At 43.2% G+C, this 27,132-nt stretch overlaps 1 protein-coding gene across 1 annotated transcript in view; it reads right to left on the bottom strand.

The window, feature by feature from the left end:
- Positions 1-24,316, bottom strand: part of DNAAF9 (dynein axonemal assembly factor 9) — an 82,191-nt gene extending 57,875 nt beyond the window's left edge. The window contains exons 1-6 of the mRNA XM_059817859.1: positions 24,231-24,316; positions 14,012-14,091; positions 7,540-7,659; positions 6,570-6,694; positions 2,337-2,433; positions 691-797 (exon numbers count right to left, since the gene is read on the bottom strand). Of these exons, the coding sequence (XP_059673842.1) occupies positions 691-797; positions 2,337-2,433; positions 6,570-6,694; positions 7,540-7,659; positions 14,012-14,091; positions 24,231-24,316 (615 nt within the window). The remainder of the gene's footprint in view (positions 1-690; positions 798-2,336; positions 2,434-6,569; positions 6,695-7,539; positions 7,660-14,011; positions 14,092-24,230) is intronic.
- Between the last annotated feature and the right edge of the window lie 2,816 nt (positions 24,317-27,132).

Raw genomic sequence — 27,132 nt, 5'->3', positions numbered from 1 at the left:
TCAAACAAGTACACAAATACAAAGCTGTCCTCTGAAGATGCTGTTCAAGTATATTTAATAAATAGGCAAATCAAATGACACAAGTTGCTCAGAGTGGAACAGCAAATCATTATCGAAACTAGGAGCATCATCCAAAATCTTGACTGTTGCCCTATTCAGCAGGCTATGATGACCCAAGAATACATGTTAATGAGGAAAGTAGATGCATGTCTGATGTCAAAAGTAATGACCCAAGAAATACAGTTATTTCTGATTTTCTCAGTTAATTTCAAGGCATTTGTCACTAACTAGCTTCTCTTGCACCGATCTTAAACATCTATACCCATCTAGCAGTGTTAAAAAAAAAAAGTGTTTGCTGTTATTGCTAGAGGATCTAGAAGAGAAGAAAAAAAAGTTCTAAATCACAACAGGGAGGCTGGGGGGGGTGGAACAAAACAATCATGGTTTATCCAGGACAGACTGCTGTGTAGTTCATAAGAGTCTCTCAGCAAGACTGTGGTGTCTCCATCCTTGCACATTCAAAACTCAGCTTCATAAGATCCTGAAAAACTTCATCCAACTTAGAAGCTCACTTGAGTGGTGAGTCAGGACTAGATGATCTCAAAAGGTACTTTCCAACTGAAATTATTTCATGACTCAATTTCTGCTTCAGAATGGAAATGGAAGAAAATTAAAAGTGTCACTACTTACTTCATATTTCATTGTAAAGAAGCCATCACCCCCAATTCCTTCCAGTGCAAAAGCCTGCACTATTGGCCACTTTTCAACAATGAACATATCAAATATCTGTAGATGACCTGTAAAAGAAATGTTTCACAGACACATTCTCTCACAAATACTGGCAGTTTAACTTTCTGTGAGATCTTGGAGTTGTTCTGAGATTCTAATAAATGAACTCAATTATCCTTTCTTCGCACAACTTAAAATCTATAACTGAGAAATGTTTTTTGTAAGGACGGTAGTTTTTAGAAACCCCTTTCTTAACACCTCAAATTTCGTCCCTTTTTTCCCAGCTATCACTCTAGTAAAAGATATTATGTCTCCTTGCTAATTTCATTCCAAGATCATTAGCAAAACTGTGCCCATTAAAACTCAAAATACTGAACAGGGAGCTTTGCTTACTCCAATTTCTTTAAATATTTGGCCTTAAGTCAAATACCGTCAATGTCATCCCTATATTAATGAGAATTTTAAGTTGGGGGAGAGGAAAACTATTCAGCCTGGTACTCATCAGTGAAGTTGTAAGCCATCTGAAGCGAAGTGTGATTATCATCCTTAAGCTACTCTCCTTCTTTAGATACTTCCTAACAAAGACCCACCATCCTTCCCCATGCCCTGAACCATTAATGATTTTTCAGGCAGTCAGAGCATATTATCCACATGATGATCATCCACATGAAATGGCCACAAGTTGCGTCAGGGGAAGTTTAGACTGGATACCAGGAAAAATTTCTTCACTGAAAGGGTCGTCAGACAGTGGAAGAGGCTGCCCAGGGAGGTGGTGGAGTCACCATCCCTGAAGGTTTTTAAAAGACGTGTGGATGAGGTGCTTAGGGACATGGTTTAGTGGGGGACTTGGCAGGGTTAGGTTTAGGGTTGGACTTGATGATCTTAGAATCATTTACATTGGAAAAGACTTTTATGATTCTATGATCCTTTCCTCAAGGGAAGCAATAAAGAATAAAAAAAAAAATGAGGAATAAAAAAAAAAAATCCCCAAAACTGAATTAGCTTGGTTTGAACTTACATGGTTCAAAAATAGAAAGCAATTTTCTTTTTTTGTTTACCTCTCACCTACTGTACTACGGACCAAAAACCCCACGCGCTCGTGCTGCACAGAGAAGTACATGCACTGCACTGCTCTCACCTCATTCACTGCTGGGGATACTGCAAAGTACACTTTACTGAACAATGTAAGATTACACTGTTCAGGCTGCAAGGCTGGCTACAGATCATAACAGGAAGTCATGCAGCCCAGTTTTTCAGTGCTAAAAAAGGAAACTTGCATAACAAAATGTTTATTCTTTCCTTACATAAAGAAGTATTTATCTGGAGCTCCCATCTGAACAGAGAACTTCTGTAGCAGCAGAACACACTTCTCTGAATGCAAATTATTTCTTTGCCTCACGCTGTGAGCATTCACTCTTCAGATGAACTCTAAAGCCTTACATTTTTCAGAAACAAATCCAACTCTTAAGTAAAAAGAGGCTAAAAGGAAAGTATTGACATATTAATCTTTATTTCTTACCAAAGGCAAGGAAATCTTCATTCCCTGAACCGCATGACTTGTGTGCTGCAAAACACTTACCCTATAAGCATAAAACAAGTCAACCTACCTTGGCAGCTGTATGGAATACCAATGCGACTGCAATCTCGAACCATATCTACAAAGCTGGAAATTTTGAATTCCTCTGCAGCTTCCTCATCTTCATACTGAAAGAAATAATTAGAAATCAGATTTTATTAAGCATGCCTAATTTGATTGTTAGCTTTGCATTAAAGAGAACATGTATTGTACTGCTTTAATTCCACGGCAAATGTCACTTCATGTAATCCACTAAAATATTACCTATAGGTTCCAAAAGCTAAAGAATCTCTTTAGCCTCTGTATTTTAGAAACTCCATCATGGCAGGGATGTATTCAAGCCAATGGGAATTGTTCTTTAAAATGAAACTTCAGAGCAAGGTTTTTAATAAGGTTATATGAAGGCATAATTATATAATTTCAGCTTTCAGTGAAGTCTTTCAACATCATCTACTAGATTCTGGACAATTTTTAAACAATAAAAGATATTTTGAGAATATCAACTGGTGTGCCATGAAAAACTTGCCACTGAGGAAGAAAAAATAAAATAACCGGAAAAGTCAACTAACAAGATATGCCTCAGGTCACAGAACAAGCAGTGAGAACCGACTGCTGTCTGAGGGAGAGGTATATGTCGGAAAAGGAGGAGTAAAGAAGAAGAGACACCACCATGCAACACTATCTTGCTGTTTCACCCTAGGAGCAGACTGAAGAGCAGGAGTGAAGGACAAATACCATACTTACGGCTCAGAAAAGCAGAAAAACTAGACTGAAGAGACAAATCACACAAAAATAGTTCTTAGGACAGAACAAAAACCTAAAAGTGCTCTCTGATTTTTAGCTGAAAAGGTACAGTTTAGCAGCAAGTCTGACACCAAAAGGCCTAGCCCCGCTGGGTACTTCAAGAGTCACTTGATTTCCGGAGCAAGATCAGAAGGTGGTGGTGTTTTATCTATTTTTTTTTTTTTTTTTAATGTACAGTGCTCTGAACTTAGTATCAAGGTAAATCACATGATTATGAAATTTTTGTATATAGCTCTTGTGAGCTTCAGGGTACACCCAGCAAATTTATTTTAAGAACTAGTTCTTTTAAAGACAAGCCTGAATTTAAGATGCAGCCCAAGTTCCTCCATGAGGTGTTCTTTCTTCAATCCCAGGAAGCCAGATCAAAGTTTCAGTTCAAAGCCAAGACCCAAACAACTGCCAGTTTCTCAAGACTTAAAACGCCATTAGAATAAGAACTTGGTATTTGGCAGGATGCTAAAGGCTTGCTCGCTATCTGCTATTACAGGTATAAATACAGCCCGTTCCATATACAGTACAGTTGTGACACCCAGAAAGCTTATACAGTTGGCACCAAATTTCAGTACTTTATCTTATTTGGCCATTTGGAAAATGGGCATTCTTTAATAATATGTTTTTTTCTTCTGATAACTAGGATATTCGCTTAAATTCCTATGGTCTAGTTAAAGGCAAGTAGGAAGGAAGAAAGGAAGGAGAGGCTATAGGTTTTGCCAGATTCATCAAGAGCTGCACAGAGCCAAGTACGGCATTGCTTTTTTTATGTCTAAAACTCTTGACCTTTTTTGGTTTCGTTTTTATAAAAGCAAGCATAAGTTATTTCTATCACTGAAAATAAAAATAAAAATGCTTAAAAGCCACTACAGGCAATCCTGCTGTGAACAGGATGCACTTAAAGCCTGACACAGCAATGGTTTTTTGTTTCTCTTTCAGAAGTAATCTAGGAAACTGGCAATTCTTATACATTAGAAATGTGACTGGAAGTGCATCACTCAGCTCATTCATAGCAATGAAGTAATGTCCTGGGTTTGGCTGGGATAGAGTTAATTTTCTTCATAGTAGCTAGTATGGGGCTGTGTTTTGGATTTGTGCTGGAAACAGTGTTGATAAAGCAGGGATGTTTTAGTTACTGCTGAGCAGTGCTTACACAGAGCCAAGGGCTTTTCTGCTTCTCACACCACCCCACCAGCGAGTAGGCTGGGGGTGCACAAGAAGTTGGGAGGGGACACAGCCAGGACAGCTGACCCCAACTGACCAAAGGGATATTCCATACCATATGATGTCATGCTCAGCATATAAAGCTGGAGGAAGAAGAAGGAAAGGGGGGACATTCGGAGTAATGGCGTTTGTCTTCCCAAGTAACTGTTATACATGATGGAGCCCTGCTTTCCTGGAGATGGCTGAACACCTGCCTGCCGATGGGAAGTGGTGAATGAACTCCTTGTTTTGCTTTGCTTGCCTGCGCAGCTTTTGCTTTACCTATTAAACTGTCTTTATCTCAACCCATGAGCTTTCTCACTTTTACTCTTCTGATTCTCTCCCCCATCCCACCTGGGGGGAGTGAGCAAGCAGCTGTGTGGTGCTTAGTTGCCAGCTGGGCTTAAACCACAACAAGTAAACCTTGTATTTTCAACTTCAGAAATCAAACTTTTCTATTCGTTTCCACAAATAGCTAGGCATACGGTTTACCTCTCTTGTTACACTATGATTCAAGCCAATACTGTGTGATTAAAGTTACCACTTACCATGATAAATCATAAAAAAGCCCATAAGCAGATGCAGCTTAAAATTCAATAGCTGAGATGGCAGTTGTGCTACCATTAGTGCATTAACAACTACTCCAGTCTTGACTCCAAAATGCGCATGTTTTACCACCCTCAGGTATGCTTCAAGACTTGCCCTTTCAGTAGCGATTTTGGCAACAGAAAAACTTTATGAAGCCAGGCTTTAGATTTTGCTACGGCATGCTTTAACCTGTAGGTCAGCTGTTTACATCTTAACAAGAAGTAATTATCTCCCTCTACGCAGCACTCATGGGACTGTATCTATAACACTGCATCCAGTTTTGGGACACACGTACAAGACAGACATTGACAAACTGGAGCAAGTTCAGTGGAGGGCCACCACAATGATCAGTGGGTTGGAGCACTTGTCCTACAAGGGGAGACCCAGGCATCTCCGCCTAGAGGAGGCAATGGCAGGACCTCATCGCTGCCTTCCAGCACCCACAAAAACATTACTGAGATGGTGAAGCCAGGCTCTTCGCAGTGGTCTGCAGTTGCAGGATGCATGACAAAGGGCATCATTTAAAACAAGAGACATTCAGATCGGATAAAAGGAAACACTTCTTCACTATTAGGACAGTCAGGTAATGGAGCAGACAGTCAAGACAAGTTCTACAGTCATCATCCTTGGACACTTTCAACATCCAACTGCAAAAAAATCTGATCTGATCGCTGATCTCATCGCTAACCCTGCCTTAAACAGGAGGTTGGACAAGATGATCTCCAGAGGTCCCTTCTAACCTGAATTATTTCGTAATTCTGTGATCTAAACTATCAAACAGCCACATAAAAACACAATCAATCTATCATAAGCCCCATCGCTTTCAAGCTGAAAACTCAAGGGAACAAAATGGTTTCTTTCCCTGACCTTCCCATTCATTCTTCCACCAGCTTCACCCATTGACTTCGCAGGCTCCTAACCCACTCCCTTCAGATTCAGCATAATTTTAATTTAGAAAAGGAAATACACAGAACTGAACAGAGGGGGAAGCTTCCCATGACGGCATTCAGGAAGAAGCATTTCCAGCCTCAACTGGAATAAAAATGTTCTTATTCTACACCTAGACAAACAATATTTTCATTCTTTACTCCTCTGACAGTGCTTCACTACAATAAACATAGCTTTTCTAAGAATGCCTTGACTTTTAAATGCAAGATGAAACTCACATCACTCACATGGTCCAACGAAAGTGAGGTTAATACCTCTTGAAAGGAAGAGTTGCAAGTTAAAATGAAAATACATAATGAAGTTTCTTGATTTTAAATGGCTTACTAAGCCAATCTTTTCTAATATTCTAAAACTATTGGCAAACAACGCATTAAAACACTGCTTTGGTAGCAAATAAGGCTATCATTGGAAATCTCAGCATTGACTGTGGTACTTGATTCAGATTCTGCATTTCTCACAACCCACATGTTTTTCCTCATTAAAAGATCATTGACTCATGTCAAAACAATAGTAATTAGTGGGAGAGGAGTGAAATATATCTTCATGCTCCAACAAATACACAGTATTAAAAACATTCTTCTTGCATGCATTAGCAAAATTATTAATACCCATATATGCATGCAGATCACTCCCCTGCTGAGTATAAAAAAGAAAAAAAGACTTCTGGAAGGAATGTTAAAAAGGATATCAGTTCATTAGCAATTCTCATCCGTATTCATTTTCCACTTACCTCATTTTCTGTTAGACAGTGAAAATGCAAGTTTCTCCAGTATGCCACATACGGCAAAAGATGATTATAATTCACAGGGTTACAGTACAGATGGACACTGTCAGGTTTTATTAATATGATTATATCTGCAACAAGAAGAACAAATATTATTCCAGCATCAAGACTCCATACACAGAAGAATTATACGGGCACAAAAAAACAACCTCACAGGAACTGAACAGAAAACACTTTTCCCATAATGGACCTCATTAAAAGAAAATTGTTTAACTATTTGAATGCACAATCATTCCCCACTTCTTTTAAATGAAGAAACAGTTAGCAGTCAGATACAGTTCCAAGTACAATAGTACTTCTTACTGTTCTGAACAATTGTGGGTTTATTCCAAAGTCTTGCACAGAACTTGCATCAGCCTGTCCTGAAAAGCCAAGAGTGTCAGCTATGAGTCCTTACAGAGCACTTACAAAACTGTAAACTATAGTTGTTCTTGCTTGATATTACATCAGAAGGTTGCTCCAACTAAAAAGTAGTGTTACAGCATATGGGGTAGATAGTCAAAGTTTCATGCAAATCAGGGAATGATAATCTATGATCATGGTGACCGGCCACCTTTCAAATATTACAAAAGTGAGTTAATACATTAAAGTAAAAAAGAGCACAAGTATTTTAGAACTCCAGAGGTTTGATCTCACAATAATTGGTAACACATGTTAACATACCTACCACGACTGAATAGGACTTCTCATAACAGGTTGTATTTGTCTAAGTTTAGAACACCTGGCGGAATGTATGGAGGGGGGACATGTTTAAAAACAAGAGCTCTTCAGCAGCATTTTCAAGAACACTTTTTCAGGTGTATATACACATTTAGAGATTTACTGACTTTTTTTTTTGAGGTATGCCCCTTTTTCTGTTCACCCTCCCTCCAGAAAGACTGAAGAATAGGTAAAAAAGCTTGAGTATGTTACTCACCATCCAGAACTTCTTCAGGAAACCCAGATCTTTCAAAGTCGTTGTTACTCTGGTTATACAAGCCAAAAAGCAGATAGTTTGCCAGTTCCCTGCAACCTTCATTGTATCGACTATCTATTCCTGCAAAATCAAAACGGTATGTGAAGTGTTATGTGTCCCAACACTGTACACCTGAAAAGTTTCTTTTCTTCCCTAAGAAGAAAACTTTAAAACAGTAGCATTAACTCAACTCCCTCACGTAGTCGATGGGCACTTACACCCGTTGAACATAGTGGGAAAACAGGGTAGGGGAAAAAGGAGGTTTTGCAAGTTCATTGCCACATGCAGATATTCCACTCTTGACCTAAATCCACAGGCATTGCTTAAAAAAATGAAGTAAGTTTAATTTTCTGCAGTGCTCTGCATCAACAGAAGTTCAATTTTATCTAGTAATTCGAACTTAAACATCTGCCTCTATGCAGTATGCATTCTAATTAATATGTTCTTGATTGAAGCTTCCTAACAAACTAATCCTGTGACCTAAATCTCCTGCTTTAGAATACATGATTAAACATTATCTTGACAGTATTACAGTGCAATCCCTGAGTCACCAGAAAGCCAGTGCGGACCTCTAACAAATCATGAAAAGATATTCTAACAAAACATATGGTATACGAACAGCTTCCAAGGACAGCCTTTTCTGGTCCTTGGGAAAATAAAACAACTGAAGATCTGGAGCATGAAGAAATAGAAGATAAATACAAGAAGAAAGGAAACAGGCCATAGACTTAGGAAATGTTTTAATCTCTCTTAAAGACAGCCACAGTCATAATTCCTAATTCTGCTGTAATAAATCAAGTTTTCTCCACAAATACAACTATGCATGAAGAAGTATCCTTGACATCCACATGCAACAGAGGTCACCAGTCTTGACTGCTACAAAATTTCTCATAAACGCTAACATCAAGTTTTCCTACCAAGTTATATTAGGATACAGTTGGACGGTTACCAGCAAACCAAGATTTGTTACCACTGTCCAAAGGAGAGATCAGTATACTGGTAATGTAATAACACAGCCCACATGTCTGGGTTTCAGGACTTGCATCAGAAACCAAACTACTCAAGAGCGACCTGACCGTACCAGAAATCGGAACAAACCCTAGGCTCTCCTAACTATGTCCCTTTTTATAAGTCATGCTTCAGCTTTGAAGTGCTAACCAGATGCCACGTCCACATCCAGCTACTGAATCCATCTTAATAAACTCCCTTGTTTGTGTAGTAATTGGCCTTTGGATAGCTCATGTATTTTCCAAGATATCAGATATTTGGTGTAAGGCTGCAGAAGAGACAAATTCAATCACTTCAAATTGTGCTGAACCTCTGTAATACTGCTCCCCGCTCATGGCTTCATGGTTATTAGCACCAATAACACACTATAGCATCGCATTCCTTGAACTGTGTTGGGAAAGGGGGAAGCTGCATCACACCTGCCCCAGCCTTCTCAGCCCTCAAAAATCTTCCCAGCCACAATCTTTGAATCTTCATTCCTCTGTTATCTAGCTTCTAGCACTGATCTCCCATTCATATACACGTCCTTGGAGCAGGCTCTTCTTAAAACGAGTCACAATTCTGTGTGTTAGGAGGCATCCCTTGACAAAGGGAGTATCAAGATCCTTAGCAGTCAATCTGTAACTCAGGTTATGGCATCGATAAGACTCAGCTAAATAATGCTCAGACCCAGTCACTCATTCCCCCCCGCCGCTGCAATGTTCCATCTTTGCTGTGCCAATAATTTTTTGCACAACCAGACTACCCTAGATCTGTAAACTCAAGAGAGAGGGGGCACAAGAGGGAAGAGGGAGAACACATTGTCTCTTTATTTTATTTTATTTCCAGCCCCATGAAAGCTGGCATACCAATGTAATCTAGATTTCAAGGGGACTCAACACACTAATACTGGTGCCAAAGCCACCGTCTTTAGGTGGGATTTTAGTTACAATCAAGTGTGGAGACTCTATTCTTCCAGGAAGCAACCGTTCCATTGTTCCAGGAAACTCCATTTAAACTTAATCAGTCTCCTTGAAAACAGCTATAGCCTTAGAGAGCTAGCACACACAATGTCCTGAAGATAATCTGTTTTACTGATTACTTTCCTAACTAAGGCAACTTTTGAAAGCAATCTGGTACAAAGCAAGAGTTAGGACAGTCCCTTTCAGTGGCAGCAAGCTGTTAGATCAGTTGTTCTGCAAGCAGTATTACTTGTGTTTCACAAGCAACCATCACCTATCACATCAAATGACAATCTAACCAGGCACCCTCAACTACAGTTCAAACAGCGTGAATGAAAGCAGCCATGGCATTTGCACTTTTTCCTATCAGGCTCATTGCTAGGGTCTCCAAAGCCTAAACAGCCAAGGTGGTGTGCTCAGGCTGACTGAGTAACACATAGTGAAGCAGAAAAAGTAATAGATGATTATAAAGTCTGGAAGATCAGAAGAAAAATGAGAAACCGTCCTCATTAAAAAAAAAGTTAAGATGTCGCCATCACTTGAAGAGTTTGAGGTGTTATCTGGGTGCACCAGCTCTTCAGGCTTGAAGCAGAGAAGATCTTCAAAGCTGAACACCAAACCCCTGCTTTTTCAGTTAAATACAGAAGAAGGGGAAGAGAAAACAAAAAGATGTTAACAAGGGGGGCAAGCTGATAAGCTTAACTCTTACAATAGGGGACATGGGTGAGTTCATTGCTTGCAGAACACTGACAGGCTAGCAGGGAAGTCATTAGCTTACTGTAAAACCATTAACTCTGCAGAATACTTGGGTTTTGTGGTTTGTGGTTTTTTGGGGGTTTGGTTTGTTTTTTTTAAGTATCCACTACAGACAGGAGCTTTCATACTGAGGCTTTAATACTATTCTACAGAAACATATGGAGTTAAATGAACAGATCTAGTTAGCGGAAAATAAACAGGAAATGAAACAATGACAGAGATAAGATACCTCCAGAAAGCGTATTAGGAGTCCTCAGCAGAACAATGGGGAAGGCTATTAATTAGGAAACCCCCACGCCTGTCTCCATCTGAGCTGGGAGTTCAGTAACTCCCAGCCTGTTCCCAACTCATCACAAGGGTGTAGTTAGACAATGACTCAGTCTAACAGCTCACTGCTGCCCGAGGAGCCATTCCGGCTCCTTCTTCTCCTGCAGTCTGAGCTTATCTGACCTCTCAGCAAGCTGATTCAGTTTGCTAAATTGGCAGAAAAATAGTCTGGCCAAATACCGGGGGGGGGGGGTGGGGGTGGGGGGGTGGGGCGGGGGGAACCCTGTCTGTTCAGTAAGATGAAGCGGGTGCAAGATATCAAACAACCACCAGCACTGATGCAAAATGCATGTGGGCAGTAAAGAGCGGAAAGGGAAAAGGAGCAGTCTAGGGGCAGGCTGAGACTCCCCTTTTGTGCTCCAAAAAGCATTTAGCTCAGCTACCTCTCATATCTGCGATTTCACAATTGCTGTGCTGACTAAAACATAGCCTACAGGTGAAAAAAGTCCTGCTTTCTTTGTGCCAGCCATGCACTTCTGACACAACCTTGAGCATCAAAACAAAGAATAGTTGTTCCATAACACACTGCACAGCCATGAGCTCTAGGGACACCAGGGAGGCAGCAGGAAGGTGAGGCTGGAGAGAACGGACCCATCACCTTTAGTCAGCTGCCCAAAACCAACATGCAGTTGTGGAACTGCCATCTAAGAGAAGTGGCACAATAATCATTAAAATAGTCTCCACTGGGAAAGGGAATGGGATGAACAATCAGCCTAACGTACTAAACACCGGTGAGGTTTCTGCTACATCCTAAGAGCAAGAGCTCTATGTGGGATGGATATAAAAATCAAAGTGAAATAAACTAAAAGATTTACTGGCACAGCCTCTGAAGTCTTCCTATCCTCTTCAGGGAGGATAAAAATTAAATATCAAGGTCTGTAAAAATTTAGCTTAGCTATGCTGAACTGCAAAACAGTTTGATCTACAATTGGAACAGCTACAACCACAATCAGATTTATAGATGCAACCTACTGAAACTAATAATACACGTCCTCAGAAATCAGATCAACTTAACCGTGAACTGAAAATCTCTGTTGATATGTAAGATGCGAGAAACACCACTGTCAAAAAAATAGTTTAGAGTATAATTTAAGTAGTTCGACATACTGTTCTCTTTAACAACAACACACTCCAGTTGACAGATCACAGCTTTTTAAAGACGTCTGACATGCCAACCTCCAAATTCCTTTTTCCTGCCAGTTGTGATGACTTTTCTCGCCGGAAAAAGAATGCAGGCATGCTACCATTCAGCCACTTTAAAATAAGATGACAGCATTCTTTTAAAAAATCAGATATAACTACATTTAAGTAATTGTATCAGTAATTGGTCAGTTCTCATCTCTCTTTGGAACCTCACAATGCTGTTTTTAATTTCAATATAAATATTAATCTACTTGAAGCAAAGCTATGAAAGTTTATATTGGTTTTCTCTCACAGCACAGTATGTAAAATTAAAATTGGGGTGAAAGTAATGCATTAACTCTAGGTCATTAAAGACAGCCAAGTGAAATACAACATGCACTGACTGTAAAAATACATAGTTATAAGAGTATCTGCTTTCCATACAGGTCAACAGGACTCAAAATGTAAGACAACATATTTTTGGTCACCTGAAGCTTGTATTTGAAGACAGATTTACTGCGTTTATAACAGTGACATGCCTGCTTAATCAGAAGTTATGCGAGAAATTCGGCAGGCTACATTAGACAGGTCAGATTAGACAACAACAGTCCCATTGTGGGTGCTGAGAGAGATTAGTGCAAAGCACAAATCTAGTAACAAAACACACTTCCTATATTTCCACAACAGAAATACTTATTTATTAAGAGGTATGGTCTTATGCATGGACTTAAATACTCCACATTACACTGAGGATTACACAAAGCAATTCCTTTTGCCTATAAAAGCCGTACAAAGTTTGAGTGACTTTCTTTGCGTGGGACTTACTGCAGCTTCAGAGTTAACAACAGTCAAGAAATACTACAGTGTCAATAGCAAGATGGCACAACTTGATATATTTTATAAAATTAGACTAGCATCAAAGGCAAAAAACAAGTACTTCAGCCTGTATGATTTTCATTGGAAGGTTGACACTGTCACCTTACAGACCTTCTAGTTGTAAAGTTACTACTTAGGTGAAGACTTCTTAAACTCTTCACCTAGAGCATGTGGGATAGGAAAAGTCACATTATACAGTTAGCATTGACCAAAAGAGAACTAGGTTATACACATTTTCAACTTTTTTGTGATTCAGTAAATGAGTTTCTTCAAGTTTCCTTGCTACATCATTAAAAAAACCAACAACAAAAAAACATCATGTTTTTTGTTGTATCATTTGTAATCATTTCTTAATGCATTTGTTGTATCATTTCTTAATGCAAGCCTGTTACTACACATAGCTTCTTTAGGGCTACATTAGGTGCCTCCATCTTTAACTGTAATACATTATTTAAACAATCGCTCCTTAGTCCTAGTCTCTACAGAATTTCAATCATCATTCCTTTTTTCTTTAATATCTTGATGCTGATTATATAATAAGAAACAAAAGTCAACGTTACATACAGAAATGATATTAAAGCAGTACAAAACACCTGTCTCTTTCCTACAGCACACTTGAGCATGCAGCTTTATTTCGTATCATCCTTTTCTCCCAAACCCAGAAAAAATAAAGCACTGAAACCACATGCCATTTATATGCCACCATTTAACTCCTAACTGCTTGCCGGGTTTCTCATGCGACTCTTAAAATTCATTTTGAATTACTTCTCCTGAGGCAAGTCCTCCCTCCTTCTAAATTCAGGTTTTATTAATTCTGACATTTTTCTGTTTATTCCTCTCCTCCGCCATCTCTTATGAGCCAAACCTGTTCTCAACCACTACCCTCCATAGCTCTGCATATCACCTTGGCGCTCCTGGGCTCTTCTCCGCTCCCTTAACCTCAGCACCTTCTAATCCCTTCCACTTCCCCGCCTCCATGGGGAAACCAGCTGCAACGCATGTGCCTTCAGCCTTGAGCTTTTATGCCAAGTGCCAGCTAGAAAGCAAACACTGCCTAGACAGCTGAATGTTTACTCCAAATAGATATGGACTAAATTCTCCCCATCTTTCCTTCAAATTGAACATTAACAAAGATTCTCTCCTCCCTCCGTCCGCTGAGTTTTCATAAGGCTTGCAAGAATGTTGATATTATTACTATTGTAGCAAGTTTGCCTGAAATTAGTAAATAGGCTTAAGAATTATTTAGGGAGAAAAGAGTGTAACAATCAGACAGCTGTCTATTCACTGAGAAACAGGGCTGGGCTTGGGGCAGGAAGGAGATGGTCTTCATCTTTCTGAAACTCATGGTATCTTTATCAGTACAGTGAGAACAAAAGGGGGTGGAAAAAAAAAGTAAAACTAACCTAAAATGCAAAGGATTCCATCAGGTTGAGATTTGCTGCTCTGTGTCAGGATACTCTGAATGTTTCGAAGGCGGCTGCAGCTGCAAAAGAAAGATAATTCATCCTTAAGGTCAGTGTTTTGAAGTGCTCAAATTTGGTAGGCTAAAGAGTTGTCCTAGCTTTTTTTCTTTATTATATAAACTAAGAGGACACACTTCAACTTGGGTACCTTTTGTTTGAAATACATTTAGACCTCGTATCAAACCACCCCCAGATTATTTATTTTCACCCCTAAAAGATGAAGTACACAGCACTGCGAGAAGACTAGAACCTGTAACTATCCCTTCTAACCCTGTGCCCTGTTAATCTCTAACCTCTAGCTAGCAAACATGTCTGTTCAAGTTTCCTCTCACCAAGCCAGCAACACTCCTTTCTCTACCAGAGAAGTAGAGAGCAAAGCGACATGGGGCAGGCGATGCCCAAGTAGAAAGTTGACACGGGAAGGGACCACAGCAGCTCCTACACCCCAAGATGAGTTTGCAAAAGATGAGTTTCAGCAGCTCCAGCACCATCAGACCGCTTCCACCCTGTGTAACTACGTAATATGGACATATCCCAGACCTCTTACAAGATCAAAGCGAAAAGCGTGATATTCATGTAGGGGAACCATGTCCTCAGTTAATAAAGCATCAGTGTCATGCCATCTGCGGTATCTCAGCGATGCTTTTGCTCACGGGTATCACGAAGACTCGAACACGTCACCCTGTCATTATCACAAGCACATACATAAGCAGAAATGCAGAACCGAGGGAACTTTCAGACAGCAGAGAGAAAGCAATTTTAGTGAGCAATCTGAGACAGACAGCTCCTGACCAGGAACTCTCCTGTTATTTAAGCTTCAGGTGCTACAGTTTTTCCTTGCATCTGGCATTACTCTCTAGAGTTTTATTTAGTCCATAATGGAAAAGTATAGAGCCAATATTCTCATTTAACATAACAAAAGCTGAACTCCAGAAGAGTGTCACTTTTTAAGAGAGATTTTTTTTTTTTTCCTGCAAGACAAATTAACAAACTGAACTTATACTAGTGGGTTTCCAGTCAGAAAGTAAACCACAGCTTAAAACAACTCTAAATGAATAATACTTAAAGCAATCATAAAAGCAGGAACTTCTTCCCCTCTATACCCAAAGAAATACCTAGATCATTTTCATAAGCTGCATGTTACCTCTCTCTTGACTTCTGTAGTAAAACCATGACATTTTTCTAAAATGAACAGTTAGGCGAAAATTATAAGCCTAAAGTATAATCTTTGATAATCTACATTTAAAAAAAAATAAACAATACCAAGCCTTGCCATAATCAAAATGAATTGTTTATTATATCAAGTTTAATTTAGTTGTCCAATATGCATCTTCAAGCCAGGCGAAAAATTCAGCTACAATAGCCAGACAGAGAGCAACATAATTTGTGCTTCTAGGCAACGTTTTGTGAGCTTGCTTTAATAATGATAGAAGGCAAGGAATTTCACTGCTGATATTACTGAATGTGTTTTCTTGTTTATATAGCTATGAGCTGTTCAGCTCTAGGAAACAAATGTCTCTTACAGAAACACAGAGCTAAATTATGATCATCTCAAACAAACAAGAAAGTAACTAACTATGAAAATAGTGATACCTGGCCTTAGGCCAAGCAAAAAGCAAATAGATCCTTCCAGTAATACTACAATTATCATGCCCTGCTTTCTCTGAAAGACAGAATGAACACGAAAGGTTTACATTATAACTTTACATTATAGCTAATCTAAGCCCAGTTCGAACATCCACAGTAAAGGACAGCCAACATTCGAAAATACTTTCATAGAAAGTATGAAATTGGTGGACACCACTCCGGTTTTATTTTTCCCCGTTTTTAGGTTGCCTATTTGAGTTCTGAACCCCTCAATTATTCTTTTTTGCTTGAAACTTCCCAATTCATAGTCTACGCTGTACTGTATCACAGTCCACTGTATGTATGAATAGATGTTTTGATCCAGTCTTAGATACAGAAACAGAAATTAAAGCCACTGATGACAGCAAAAAGACACCTAATCAGGTACTATCAGATATTGCTGCCAATGCAGGTGATGCTATGAAGGCCATGAAAGAAACATTGAACTTTATGCTGCACATTTTAACAACTTCTAATTATTAGTTCTTTAAAACATATCCTAAAACTGAATCTCACAGCTATACAAACTTAAGGTTTTGCATCTTATTCTGGAAGATTTTTGTCCCATCGTTAAACAGGACCCCAGACTAGCTAGGAGAGAGATGATCCACTACGGCATATTTTTATACTTCCCATGTCAGAAGACCAAGAGTAGGAAAAGTTGCTAGGCTCTTCACTATGGGTACAAACAAATTTGACTTACTTCATTTGTTAGCACGCAAACAAGACTACAGCTATTTAAGGACCGGCTGCAGGCAAGACAACTTGACTTGCTAGAGCCTCTGTCAACCACGAGAAAATGGAAGCAACTTTATGGACAGAGAAAGCCTGCATGAAAACAAAAATGCTTCTCAACCTATCTGCAAAGGACTGTTTAAGAGAAACCGCCTGAAGGACAGGTTGAAAGGACTGTGAGAAAGCATGCCCAAGGACTTCAGCAGTGACAAAACAAGCAGCTTCCAGACTGACTTTTATTAAAACATTTACCATATCAGCGGATGCATCTTCCTGCTCCTGCTCAGGGTGAGAAAAGAAACCGTCATCAGAAAAAAATACTATGAATGCTTCCAAGCTGAAGGCATGAGACAGATTTTCATTCTCAGAAACAAGATTCAAAAATCCCTTTGCTACTCGTGTTCAACTCTTACTCTCAAGGCAATTCAAGTAATTCTCCAGCCAAAGACAGGTTTGTCTGGATTGTAAAACATTTCTAAAACCTCTTATGCATTACAAACACAGCATGAATACATACCTTGATTTTGCTATCTTTTTCCCCCTATACTGATCACTTCTTTTAAAAGAAAGGAGCAGTTAGAACTCAATTTGACAAAGAACAAATATGGAAACTCCTTGTAAGAAACTCATGGGGGAAGATACTCCCATTTATTAAAAAATATTACTATATGATACAAGGTAAGTTATTCCTAAGATCTTTAAATTTTAACTTCACGCTAACAGCTCTGACAAAAGGGAGACCTTATCAAATGCATTTATCACCTGAAAAGAAAAATTAGTATAATGAGCCTCTGCAACAGGACCAGAGCAGAGCAAAGCAAAACACACAATGTTTTTGTCTTCTTGAACTCTGTGAAAGTATTTTTTGATCTGGTCAAGTAAACTGGGGGGGGGGAAGGAACTGGAGTCGCAAAGTACTTGCATGTGTGTTCTAGGTTGGGTATGGTTTTCCCCCTCAAGTTTTGATTTAAGGTTAGGAATTTTACTCCCCCACAGTTACTTTCAGTATCTTTCACAGATATTATACCTTTGGTGCACCCCTTAAAAATATATAAAATTCTCAGATTAAGCTGCTACGAAATTTCTGCCAAGCAAAGCTGAATGTCAGTGCTACATCTCCTTCAGGAGACAGTCCTGACAGAAAAGGAAAAAACGTAGAGCAAATTATAAGTTCATTATGCTGTACTGTGATGTATGACCATAAAGACAATTATTTCAATCTTAATATTAAACAGCCTTCAGCAGAGTATTTTTCCTTGCCTGGTTTAAAGAGTGGTTTCCATGAAAGAAATCTTTGGAAAAGCTTCTTCACAGAAATATTTTCAACGTCATTTCAAGTGTGTATAAATCATGACATTCAAAGGCTGACATTAAAAACAGAAGACTTCTGTGCCTGAAGAAAGACATTATTCAGAAACAGTGAAGAGAATAATTAGAATTCTTACTACATGCTTTTAAACAATACAGGCTAAACTCTGTATAAAGTCAGAGGGAAAAAAATAGCATTTTCTTGTATTTCACATTAAACAGTCATCTGACAAAAACAAAGAAACCGTCCTGGGAACAAAATTCCATTACTTTTCCCGCCTCCAAAGCAAGAGCCTTAGCAAGGGTACTGACTTTCTACTCCTTTTCATTTTACCACAGTAACACAATTTCAAACGAAGAACGACCTCCACACAACGGCGTAGCCCTCTGGGCTTCAGGATACTTTCCTGGAAGATGTGGCTCTGGATCCACCCACACACATAACCACAACTAAATTTTACAGTAGCTTGCGGCTGAAAAATCAGCATTAGGTGTGTTCGAAAACACAATTACATGAAGCCCTTCTAAGGAATCCCCAAATTCCTGGACTTCAATGAGACTTGGACAAGATATGAGCTGCAAGCTACTTATCCAGCCAATGAGACAACCACAGACAACCAGGCCAGGCTGCTTTAGAAGTGGATGAGAAATTGAAATAGGTGAAGTGAGAATTTTTCCAGCATGCACTTTTGAACAGAAGATGCGATTTCTACATCGTCTTAAGCCAGTTTAAGAGCCCACGGCGCTGCAAGGGACGATCTCACCCTTCTCGCTGCCTTTGCGTCGGCACCAACAATGTTGAAGCCATGTGTCAAGTCAGATCAGCTTACAGATCCAAACTCTAGCCCAGGAATTAAAAAAAAAATAACGCTTTCAAACATCAGCAAGCTGATCTGACTGCTGATGAAGGCGGGTCAGAAGGCAAAGCCACATTTTTGGGGTGGCATCTGGCAATCAAGTGTGCTTGGGCCAATTACGAAACTATATGTACGTGTATTTGATATTCTGCTAATCTTGGATTAGATCCAAAGAGAAAGGGGATGATAATTGACAATCATTAACTTCTAAGAATTAGTGCTCATCTGTTCACACGTCTTCATACTAATTATGCAAAGTACCTTGCTTTACAACAGTGTAGCCTGTCACAACTTAGTAACAGACACGGCGCTGCAAGCCATGTGTGTTGGCAAATAAAGAGAATATTAACAACCATGCCTTTCTCAATCAGAAAGAACAAACACATTTTTTAAATAATGCCACACAACACTTTAATTTTCATTTTATTTATGTTTCCACAATGCGTTACTTTTTTCTGCAACCCTTGCTGCTGGCTGAATTTATTCTGTGTGCAAGTTTCCTTTTCTTGACGTTGTAATCCAGTGGTACTAATGCAGCAACGATATTAGCATCGATCCCTGATTGATTCCCGATTGATTCCCATGGGCTGGCTTACCATACGGCTGGGATGGCCGCCGCTCTGGTTAACGTGCAATTCAGCTGACAAAGGATGTGATTTCATTGCATTGAGTATGTTTTGCTTCATGTTGGCAGATGTTACGCTCCTCCCCCACAAAGGCTAAAAACCCACACGCGGTAAAGCTTTGGTAGACAGCAGCGAGCAAGGGGAAAAAAATCTGAGACACCCCTGGCAAGCTTGTGCAAATCCTCACATTAACAAGATTCATCTTCAGGGAATGGCTTGAATAGATTCATGCTGTCTACCTAAGACAGACACTGGTTTTAACATTAAGTACTTGATTTAAAAAAAGAAAATAAAACAAATAAAACGGAAAGATAAAACAGTTTATTTTTTCCCCAATCTCACTTCTTGTTAGCTTGCTGCTACTACCATCTGTTTCCACTCTACCCCCAAAATGTCAAGCTTATTTTGCACAGGCCTTTTGTTGACCTCACAATTTCTACCAGAAACATTATTATTGCCTGCTTATATTAGAGTACAGGATTTCCCTGGATTTCCCACAGCCTGACAGTATCACCATCTTAACATATTTGTGAGAACAGAAACCAGAAGTCAGACTGAGTTGAAGACTCTGAGAATTTCATTAATTTCCAAAGCAGTTTATTTGAAATTTACCATCTAACTTGAACAATAACACGCCTTCTCAGTTTTATTTTTTGTCTTAGCTCACCAAAATAACTCTGCTTTACTGCTTGGCACTCACAAAAGACAATGGAATTCACCCACCTCAAAATACCTGACAATTTTCCAGCTATTTTCAAAATTTCTCTGCAACGAACATGGGAACTTGACAGAAATAGGAGATCTAGCAACTTTAAAAACCCTTAGCATGTTTAGCAACAGTAAGTAGCAAATATTAAAACTGGATGAAAAGGAAGAAATTTCAACTCTGTGTGCATTTTACAGGACCAAATTCCTTGCTTCTTGACTTTAAACAGACAGTAATACTCAATTCTGTAATTCAGAGACCTCAAAGCACATAGGAACAAGCATGAACCTCTCCTTACCAAACGTTTGGGACTACCTGATGCCGTTTGCAAACTACAAGCTTGTTTGGGATCTTTGGCACTTCAGCACACCTGAACAGCAGCACTATTTATTAAGAACGTACATCAATATTCATACCGGTATTTTCTGTGACCACGCTGGATAGCACAGCCCTTTGGAATACTTGTTTACTGTGCGTAACTCACAGACAGGACCTCAACATCAGCTAACGGGCTGGAAAAGAAGTGAAGTTCTTCCATGGGTGTAATCAAATGATAGGTTGCCCATCACCTACACACAGGTATGTGCCAGTTAGACCTGCTGCCTTGACGCATTCTCTGTTTAACAGGCTGATTTAGGAACATCAGCTCTGTATTTTCACTTTCTTCAATTGCAGCATGTTATCGAGGATGGCACCTATTCCCCCTCAAAAAACATTATCACCTGAGAAAATAAAATATTTGAAGAAGTAGGAAAGACTAGCAGCTGCAACGTAATTATTCTGCCATCAGTCAATCTCTCATCAGAAAGACAAGGCAAGTGTCTGGCACTTCAGCAGAAATCAGAAGTTAAGCTACAGTGCCTTAAGACTAAATTTACTTTCCGGGCCCACTACTGGACCACAACCACGGCAGCCACGTGGCCACAAAGCTCGAAGCCAGATGCTTTGCCATCAGTTCAAGCTGAACGATCACAAAGGGGTAACTTCGGTTGAAGCTCCACAGGCAGCAATAGCTCTGCTCCTCTCCTTGGCAATTGCTCCTTCCCAAGCACTTCTTCTACCTTCCTATTCCTAACAACCATATAGTCCCACATCCCTCTTAACTTTGGCCGCAGCCTAGCACTCGACAGACCCTAAGCCATCTTACTTCCCTATCATGGTGGAAAACCATCCATATTCAAGGAATGGGGTGTGTTTCACCTATTTTCCCTCCAGTACTTCAGCAAGTTAAATTAGCTCTCTCTTTGCATAGCTAAAATACAGTGCATTCCTTAAACAGATTTCGGTGAAACTGAGCTATTACAAAATCCTGAACCTCGGCATAACGACATAAGGACCACATGGATACAAACTGTGAATCTTTCAACACAGATATGTCCCCTGCTAAAACTGGTTGGGAAACCACAACAACTCTTTCGTCCCTGCCCCACCGCGCCCCCAAACACCCCACCGACTGCTCCTCTGAAGCCTTAGGAAAAAAGCCACATACTTAACCGCTATGTGATTAAAACCAGAATGGTTTAGAGGATAAGAATATTAAGCATACGGGTTCATTTTTATGTTGTCTCTGCCTAAGTACTCATTTTGCATTTCCTCACGTAGACACATAGCAAGAAATAATCTGTGTTACGTTACCGGCATGGGTAATTAATAATGAGGATTTGCCTACTCTATTTTACATAAAGGGAATGCAAAATTGGGTGGGTCCAGAGCGCTACCAAATAAAACAAGTTTACATTGATTTTCGATGGTGATCTTTAATCAAAGCATTGAACAGAAATTTTGTTCAGAAACGCATGTATTCTTAAGGAAAACACTCCTTCCCCACTAAACACAGACACATGAAACATGACATCATCTTCTAAAAAGGCATACCCTTTTTTGGGCAGTACTCATCTCTTACTTAAGGGATTTTTTTCTTTTTATTTACAAAACCATTCTTTATTTGCTTTTGTTGTTACAATGCTGAGGGTCGCCGTGGTAAACACCAGCTCCCAACACACCCTACGGCAGACCAAAACTCTGAAGTATGTGGAAGAACTCCAAGAATTATCTCTAGCCGTTTCTCTATTCTTTATATAGTCTTGAGAATTTTTCCATTCCTGTTTGAGACTTGGGGGCGGGGGAAGGAGGGTAACGGATTGTTTTGTTTTAAGTTATTTTTATTAACTGCCTGGTATCTGCTGACTGCTTGGGAAATTTATTGCAAACACTGGCCTCCCTGCCTCCATCTGGCCTGAAAAAAAACCTGTACGAGAACGAACGTTGAAGAGGAAAAAAATTCTCGGATGACATGCCTCCTACAAACACGCCAAATTGTAGATGCTGTCTGGATCTCCCAGTGGAGCTCAAAAGCTTGCAGATGTTCACAGAGAGTCTGAATGTTCTCATGACAACTCTAAAACAGGATCTCAGATTACAAAATCACTCATAAAGAGAGGGGCTTGAGTGGAAACCATTTTCTCTTTCAGCTCGTTTTTTTCTTTTTTACCATCTTGGTATTTTGTTACTGATCATGAATTTTTAGATACTTTCCAGCCATAAACAAGTACTAAGCTCTTTCTAAACACAGAAGATAATTTTTTCACTTAATAAATTAATTTGAAAAGGTCACTTTTCCTTCCATCTTATGATCAATTCGGTTTCTAACTGCAGGCAGAGGGGGAACACAATCATCACAGAACAGCCATGTTCATGTATTTCAAGCAAACAGAACGACCTCCATTTCTCTTTCACAGTGCATAATTTCTCATTTCACAGGCATCTCGTCTGACAAGTCAAAATGCTTTTCTTCCCTCCTTGAACAAAATATCAAAACCTTTTTTTTAAAAAAAAAAGTAAACATAACCACTTAAATACCCAGGTAGCTTGGCCAACTGTTTGTTTGTGATTTACACGCAATTCTGCATTTTATGTGCAATGTCCCAGTTGTTCTATTATCTGACTTCATGCTGGTGAATACTTCCATGTCTCATGCTGTAACTATTGAAAGCATCTGCAAGCATCAAGCACTTCAGTTCCTGGGTTGTTCTTTGTGATATTCAGACACTTCAGATAATACACTGTAGCCTAATACACACACGGGTGAACCTTAAGCCTTTAAAAGGAAATAGAGCTCTAGCAACCTAAGGATACCTGAGCTGACACCCGAGCTCCCATAGAGCCAACGCTGTCACCTAACACGTCCCCACGCCCCATCTCGTCAAGCCCTATCCTCCATATTTCTGAAGCTCAGAGAATGTTATTGCCTCCATACCCTCAAGCAGTTCTCCACAAGCCACCCAGCATGTGCCCACACAAATATACGATCTCCTTTCTCTCCATTATCCCTCAACCCCTCCCAAATCTCTGCTATCCCTACCCTAATTCAGCTTTCCTGCCTTTCCCAAGCCCTTTTTCCCTACTTTCAAGGTAGCCCCACACCCATTCCCTCCCAAACCAGGCCCAGGCTTAGCTCCCCACAGTAACACTACCCCAAGCCCACTCTCTCCAGACCAGCCCCTCTCAGAGGTCCCCAAACCCCTCTGTTCATCCGTCACAGCCTCCCACACACCCTCCTCCAGCGGGATTCAGGATTCGCCAATCCCTACACCCACAAGGTCAAGCCAGGCCCCCGCCTGCCATCCTGTCAAGGCCATCAACACTTCTCCCCCAGCAGTCACCTGCAAAATTAGCCACCCCCCATGATGCCCCATCCCTTCCACCCATAGCCCCAGCCACTCAAATGCTGCTCTTAATGCTCCAGGCCCCCATAACCACCCCAACCTCCTTAATGGCTCCAAAACCCCCTGCAATACCCCCCAAAAATCATTAATACCCCCTGCATGCCACAAAACCTCTCCTTAACACCCCCAACCCCTCTATTCCAGCCTATCTCAGCACCTCCAAAGCCCTTAAGCCCCCCCCCTTCCCACCAGCCCACCCCAACGCCTTCAACATCCCCTTTTCTTCCCACTCACCACCTTCAGTGCCCACAGCTCCCTAAACACCTCGTATCTCCCCCCACGCCAAACCCCTCAACGCCCCCAACCCCTCCCCATCAGCTCCCCCAAAACCTCTGCATCACCCCCCTCGGTGCCCCCAGCCCCCCTAACGCCCCAGCCCCGCTCCATGCAGCCCCTCCAATGCCCCCAGCCCCCTTCACAGCCCTGGCACCCTCAGCGCCCCCCAACACCCGGCTCGGCCCCACCCCACCAGCCCCCTCAGCGCAGCCCAAAGCCCGGCCCCTCCCTGTCAGCTCCTCAGCGCCCCCCCGCCCCTTCAACGCCCTTCCCCGGCGGCTCCCCCCCGCCCCCCGTTACCTGACGAAGGCCTCGGCGGCCCGGGGGCGGCGCGGCGAGGGGCGCGGGGCCGGCGGGAGGAGCGCGGAGCGGCCGCACAGCGCCATGGCGACGGCGATGCGGCGACGGGAGGAGGGAGCCGGCAGCTCTGCGGCCTCTGCGCCCCGCCCCGCCCCGCCCCGCCCCGCCTCGCTCCGCCCCGCGCCGCACGCACCACCGCGCTCCCCGCCGCAGGGGGGGCACGGCACGGCCCCGCTCTCCGCCTTCCCGGCCGCGCAAGACGCAGCCTGCCCTTATCCTCGACTGACATGGAGCGAGGTCGGAAAGGCTTCTCCCGCCGACAACGGCTGGGCGCAAACACAGCGGGAGATACAGCTGGCTCCCCCCTCCGGAATGCATGGGCTCGTCCAACTCCTGCCCCCGCGCACACACCCCCGGCTCAGCGCTCGTTCCACCCCCCCCTCCCCCGCCGCTCATGGGCGCGTCCAGCCCCACCACAGCCCCCCCACCCCCCCCCCCGCCGTGCCGTGGGCTCGTCCGATCTGCCGGAGCCCCGCGGGACGGTGTGTCACGGACCCCCACGAACCCCCCCCCCCCGCCCCGACCCCCACGGGACGGTGTGTCACGGACCCCCACGGACCTCCCCCCGACCCCCGCGGGACGGTGTGTCACGGACCCCCACGAACCTCCCCCCCCCCCCCGCCCCGACCCCCACGGGACGGTGTGACACGAAGCCCCACGAACCCCCCCCGCCCCGACCCCCGCGGGACGGTGTGTCACCGACACCCATGGACCCCCCCCGACCCCCGCGGGACGGTGTGTCACGGACCCCCACGGACCTCCCCCCGACCAACGCGGGACGGTGTGTCACCGACACCCATGGACCCCCCCCCGAACCCCATGGGACGGTGTGTCACGGACCCCCACGGACCCCCCCCGACCCCCACGGGACGGTGTGACAAGAAGCCCCACGAACCCCCCCCCACCCCGACCCCCGCGGGACGGTGTGACACGAAGCCCCACGAACCCCCCCCACCCCGACCCCCACGGGACGGTGTGACACGAAGCCCCACGGACCCCTCCGCCCTGAGCCCCGCGGGACGGGGTGACACGAAGCCCCACGGAGCCCCGTGGGGCGGTGTGCTCCAGACACCCTCTCCAAGCATTGCCCCCCCAAACGCCCTACAGCACATGGACATGCCCCGGCCCCCCATCACCCCCCAGCATTGCACCCCCCATGCAAACCACTCCCAAATTACCGTTCCCCTCGCTGCCATGCCCCAAAACGGCAGCAGCCCCATCCGGGCACCCCTCTGGGGCGAGTCACCAACACCCCCACTATCTCCCGTGGTCCCTTTCTTGTTACCCACCCCCAAAATACCCCCCCTTTCCAGCCAGCGCCCACCCGCACATGCCCCGCTCTGCGCTGGCCGTGTCCTCGCACCAGCACAACCGCCCTCGTGGCACCCTGGATTCGCTTTGCACCCTAACTCCGGGGCGCGAGGCCGGCAGAGCCCCCGGCCCCTCCCGCAAACAGAGCCCGCTTTGGCCTCCAGTCCTGCCCAGTCCTGCCCAGTTTGCGGGTGCCAGCCTCGCCACAGGCCCTGGACTTCGACCCCCTTTCGCGCTTCCATTTTACCGCTACGGCGCCTTCCCCCCGTCCCCTTGGGGCCGAGCGTCGCGTCGTTGCCAAAAACCAAATGAGGCAGCACGCCCCGGCTTCCCGCACCCTGGTGCCGGAGCAGGGATTTTAGGTCCCGCACCCAAACACCTCCAAATATCTATAATTAAAGGATTGAGGTCAACACGATGCGGGGAAGCCGGGGTTTAATGAACGGGGCAGGGGCACATGGCTTGGAAGCACCACGCATCCCCCGGCCGCAGGGAACACATCCCTCTCCTGCATCCTCCTGCCTCGTCATCACAGCCGGGGAAAGGAAAGCTGCCCCGCGGCATGACAAGCGGTTGAATAAGCATTAAGGAAACCCGAATTTGCTGTCGCCGCTCTCATCCCAGCCCTGTGTTAATCCATGACGGCCGAGCTCTCTGCATCGTTGCCGTTCCCGTTAATCACCCGGGCTCCTCATCCCTGGTGGAGAGCGAGATAAGACCACTTGTCTGCATCTTATTTTAATTATGCTAGTATTTGCCAAAAGCAGCATAAAGCCCTAAATCTGCAGCCTTTGGGTGTGATGGAGACACGGGCTGCTAAGAGCAAACTCCTTTTTGCTTTGCAGCGGACCCCAGTGCAAAGGGGGGGCACACGAGGAGCGATCGAGGGCTCTCACACAGACCTGGCTTTTAACTCGGTGCAGGCGAGACTGCGTTCCAAATTTCTATCTCTGTTTTTTTTCCCCGAAAACCAAATTGGACTTTGCTCACTGCCGCAGAGCAGAGAAGACAAGATAAATACGCTGGGCTGTGACCCAGCTGCCTTTGGGCTGCTGGGAGGTGTTTTAGCTGGCCTCACCGGTAAAGCTGAGATGGGTTCGATGCACCAATGTCCCTAAGCCATGGCTTACACCACCCAGCCCCATCCCACGTGCCGACGGGGAGTTGGCACCATCTCAGTCCTGAGCTCTTCTTATTTCTTGAGCCCCTGGACATGCTTTGAAATGAGCTTGCTAAGGCAAGAGCAGCAGTGGGAACTGAAGCACCGAAAGGAAAAGCAGACACCTTTGATGTCAGCATTGCTAAAAACCCTCGGCTGCCCTCCAGAAAACCGCTAAAACACGTCTCTCCTGCCTGTTGTCTTGTATGCTGAATGGGGCAGTCCCCTGCAGAGCTCCTGCCGGTTGTCCCCCTCCTAGTCCATGGACCACCAGCCTCTGAAAGGCTTTCCCAGGCTCCCTCCGCATCCATTGCTCATGCAGGGAAGGGGACGTGTCCTAACAGCGTGTCCCTGCTGTCCTTTCCCTGCAAC

Source organism: Gavia stellata, chromosome 5 (assembly GCF_030936135.1).
Source record: "Gavia stellata isolate bGavSte3 chromosome 5, bGavSte3.hap2, whole genome shotgun sequence".
In the NCBI taxonomy this organism is placed as follows: domain Eukaryota; kingdom Metazoa; phylum Chordata; class Aves; order Gaviiformes; family Gaviidae; genus Gavia; species Gavia stellata.
The sequence above is the reverse complement of the archived record's forward strand: the minus strand, read 5'-3'. Positions and strand labels throughout refer to the sequence as shown.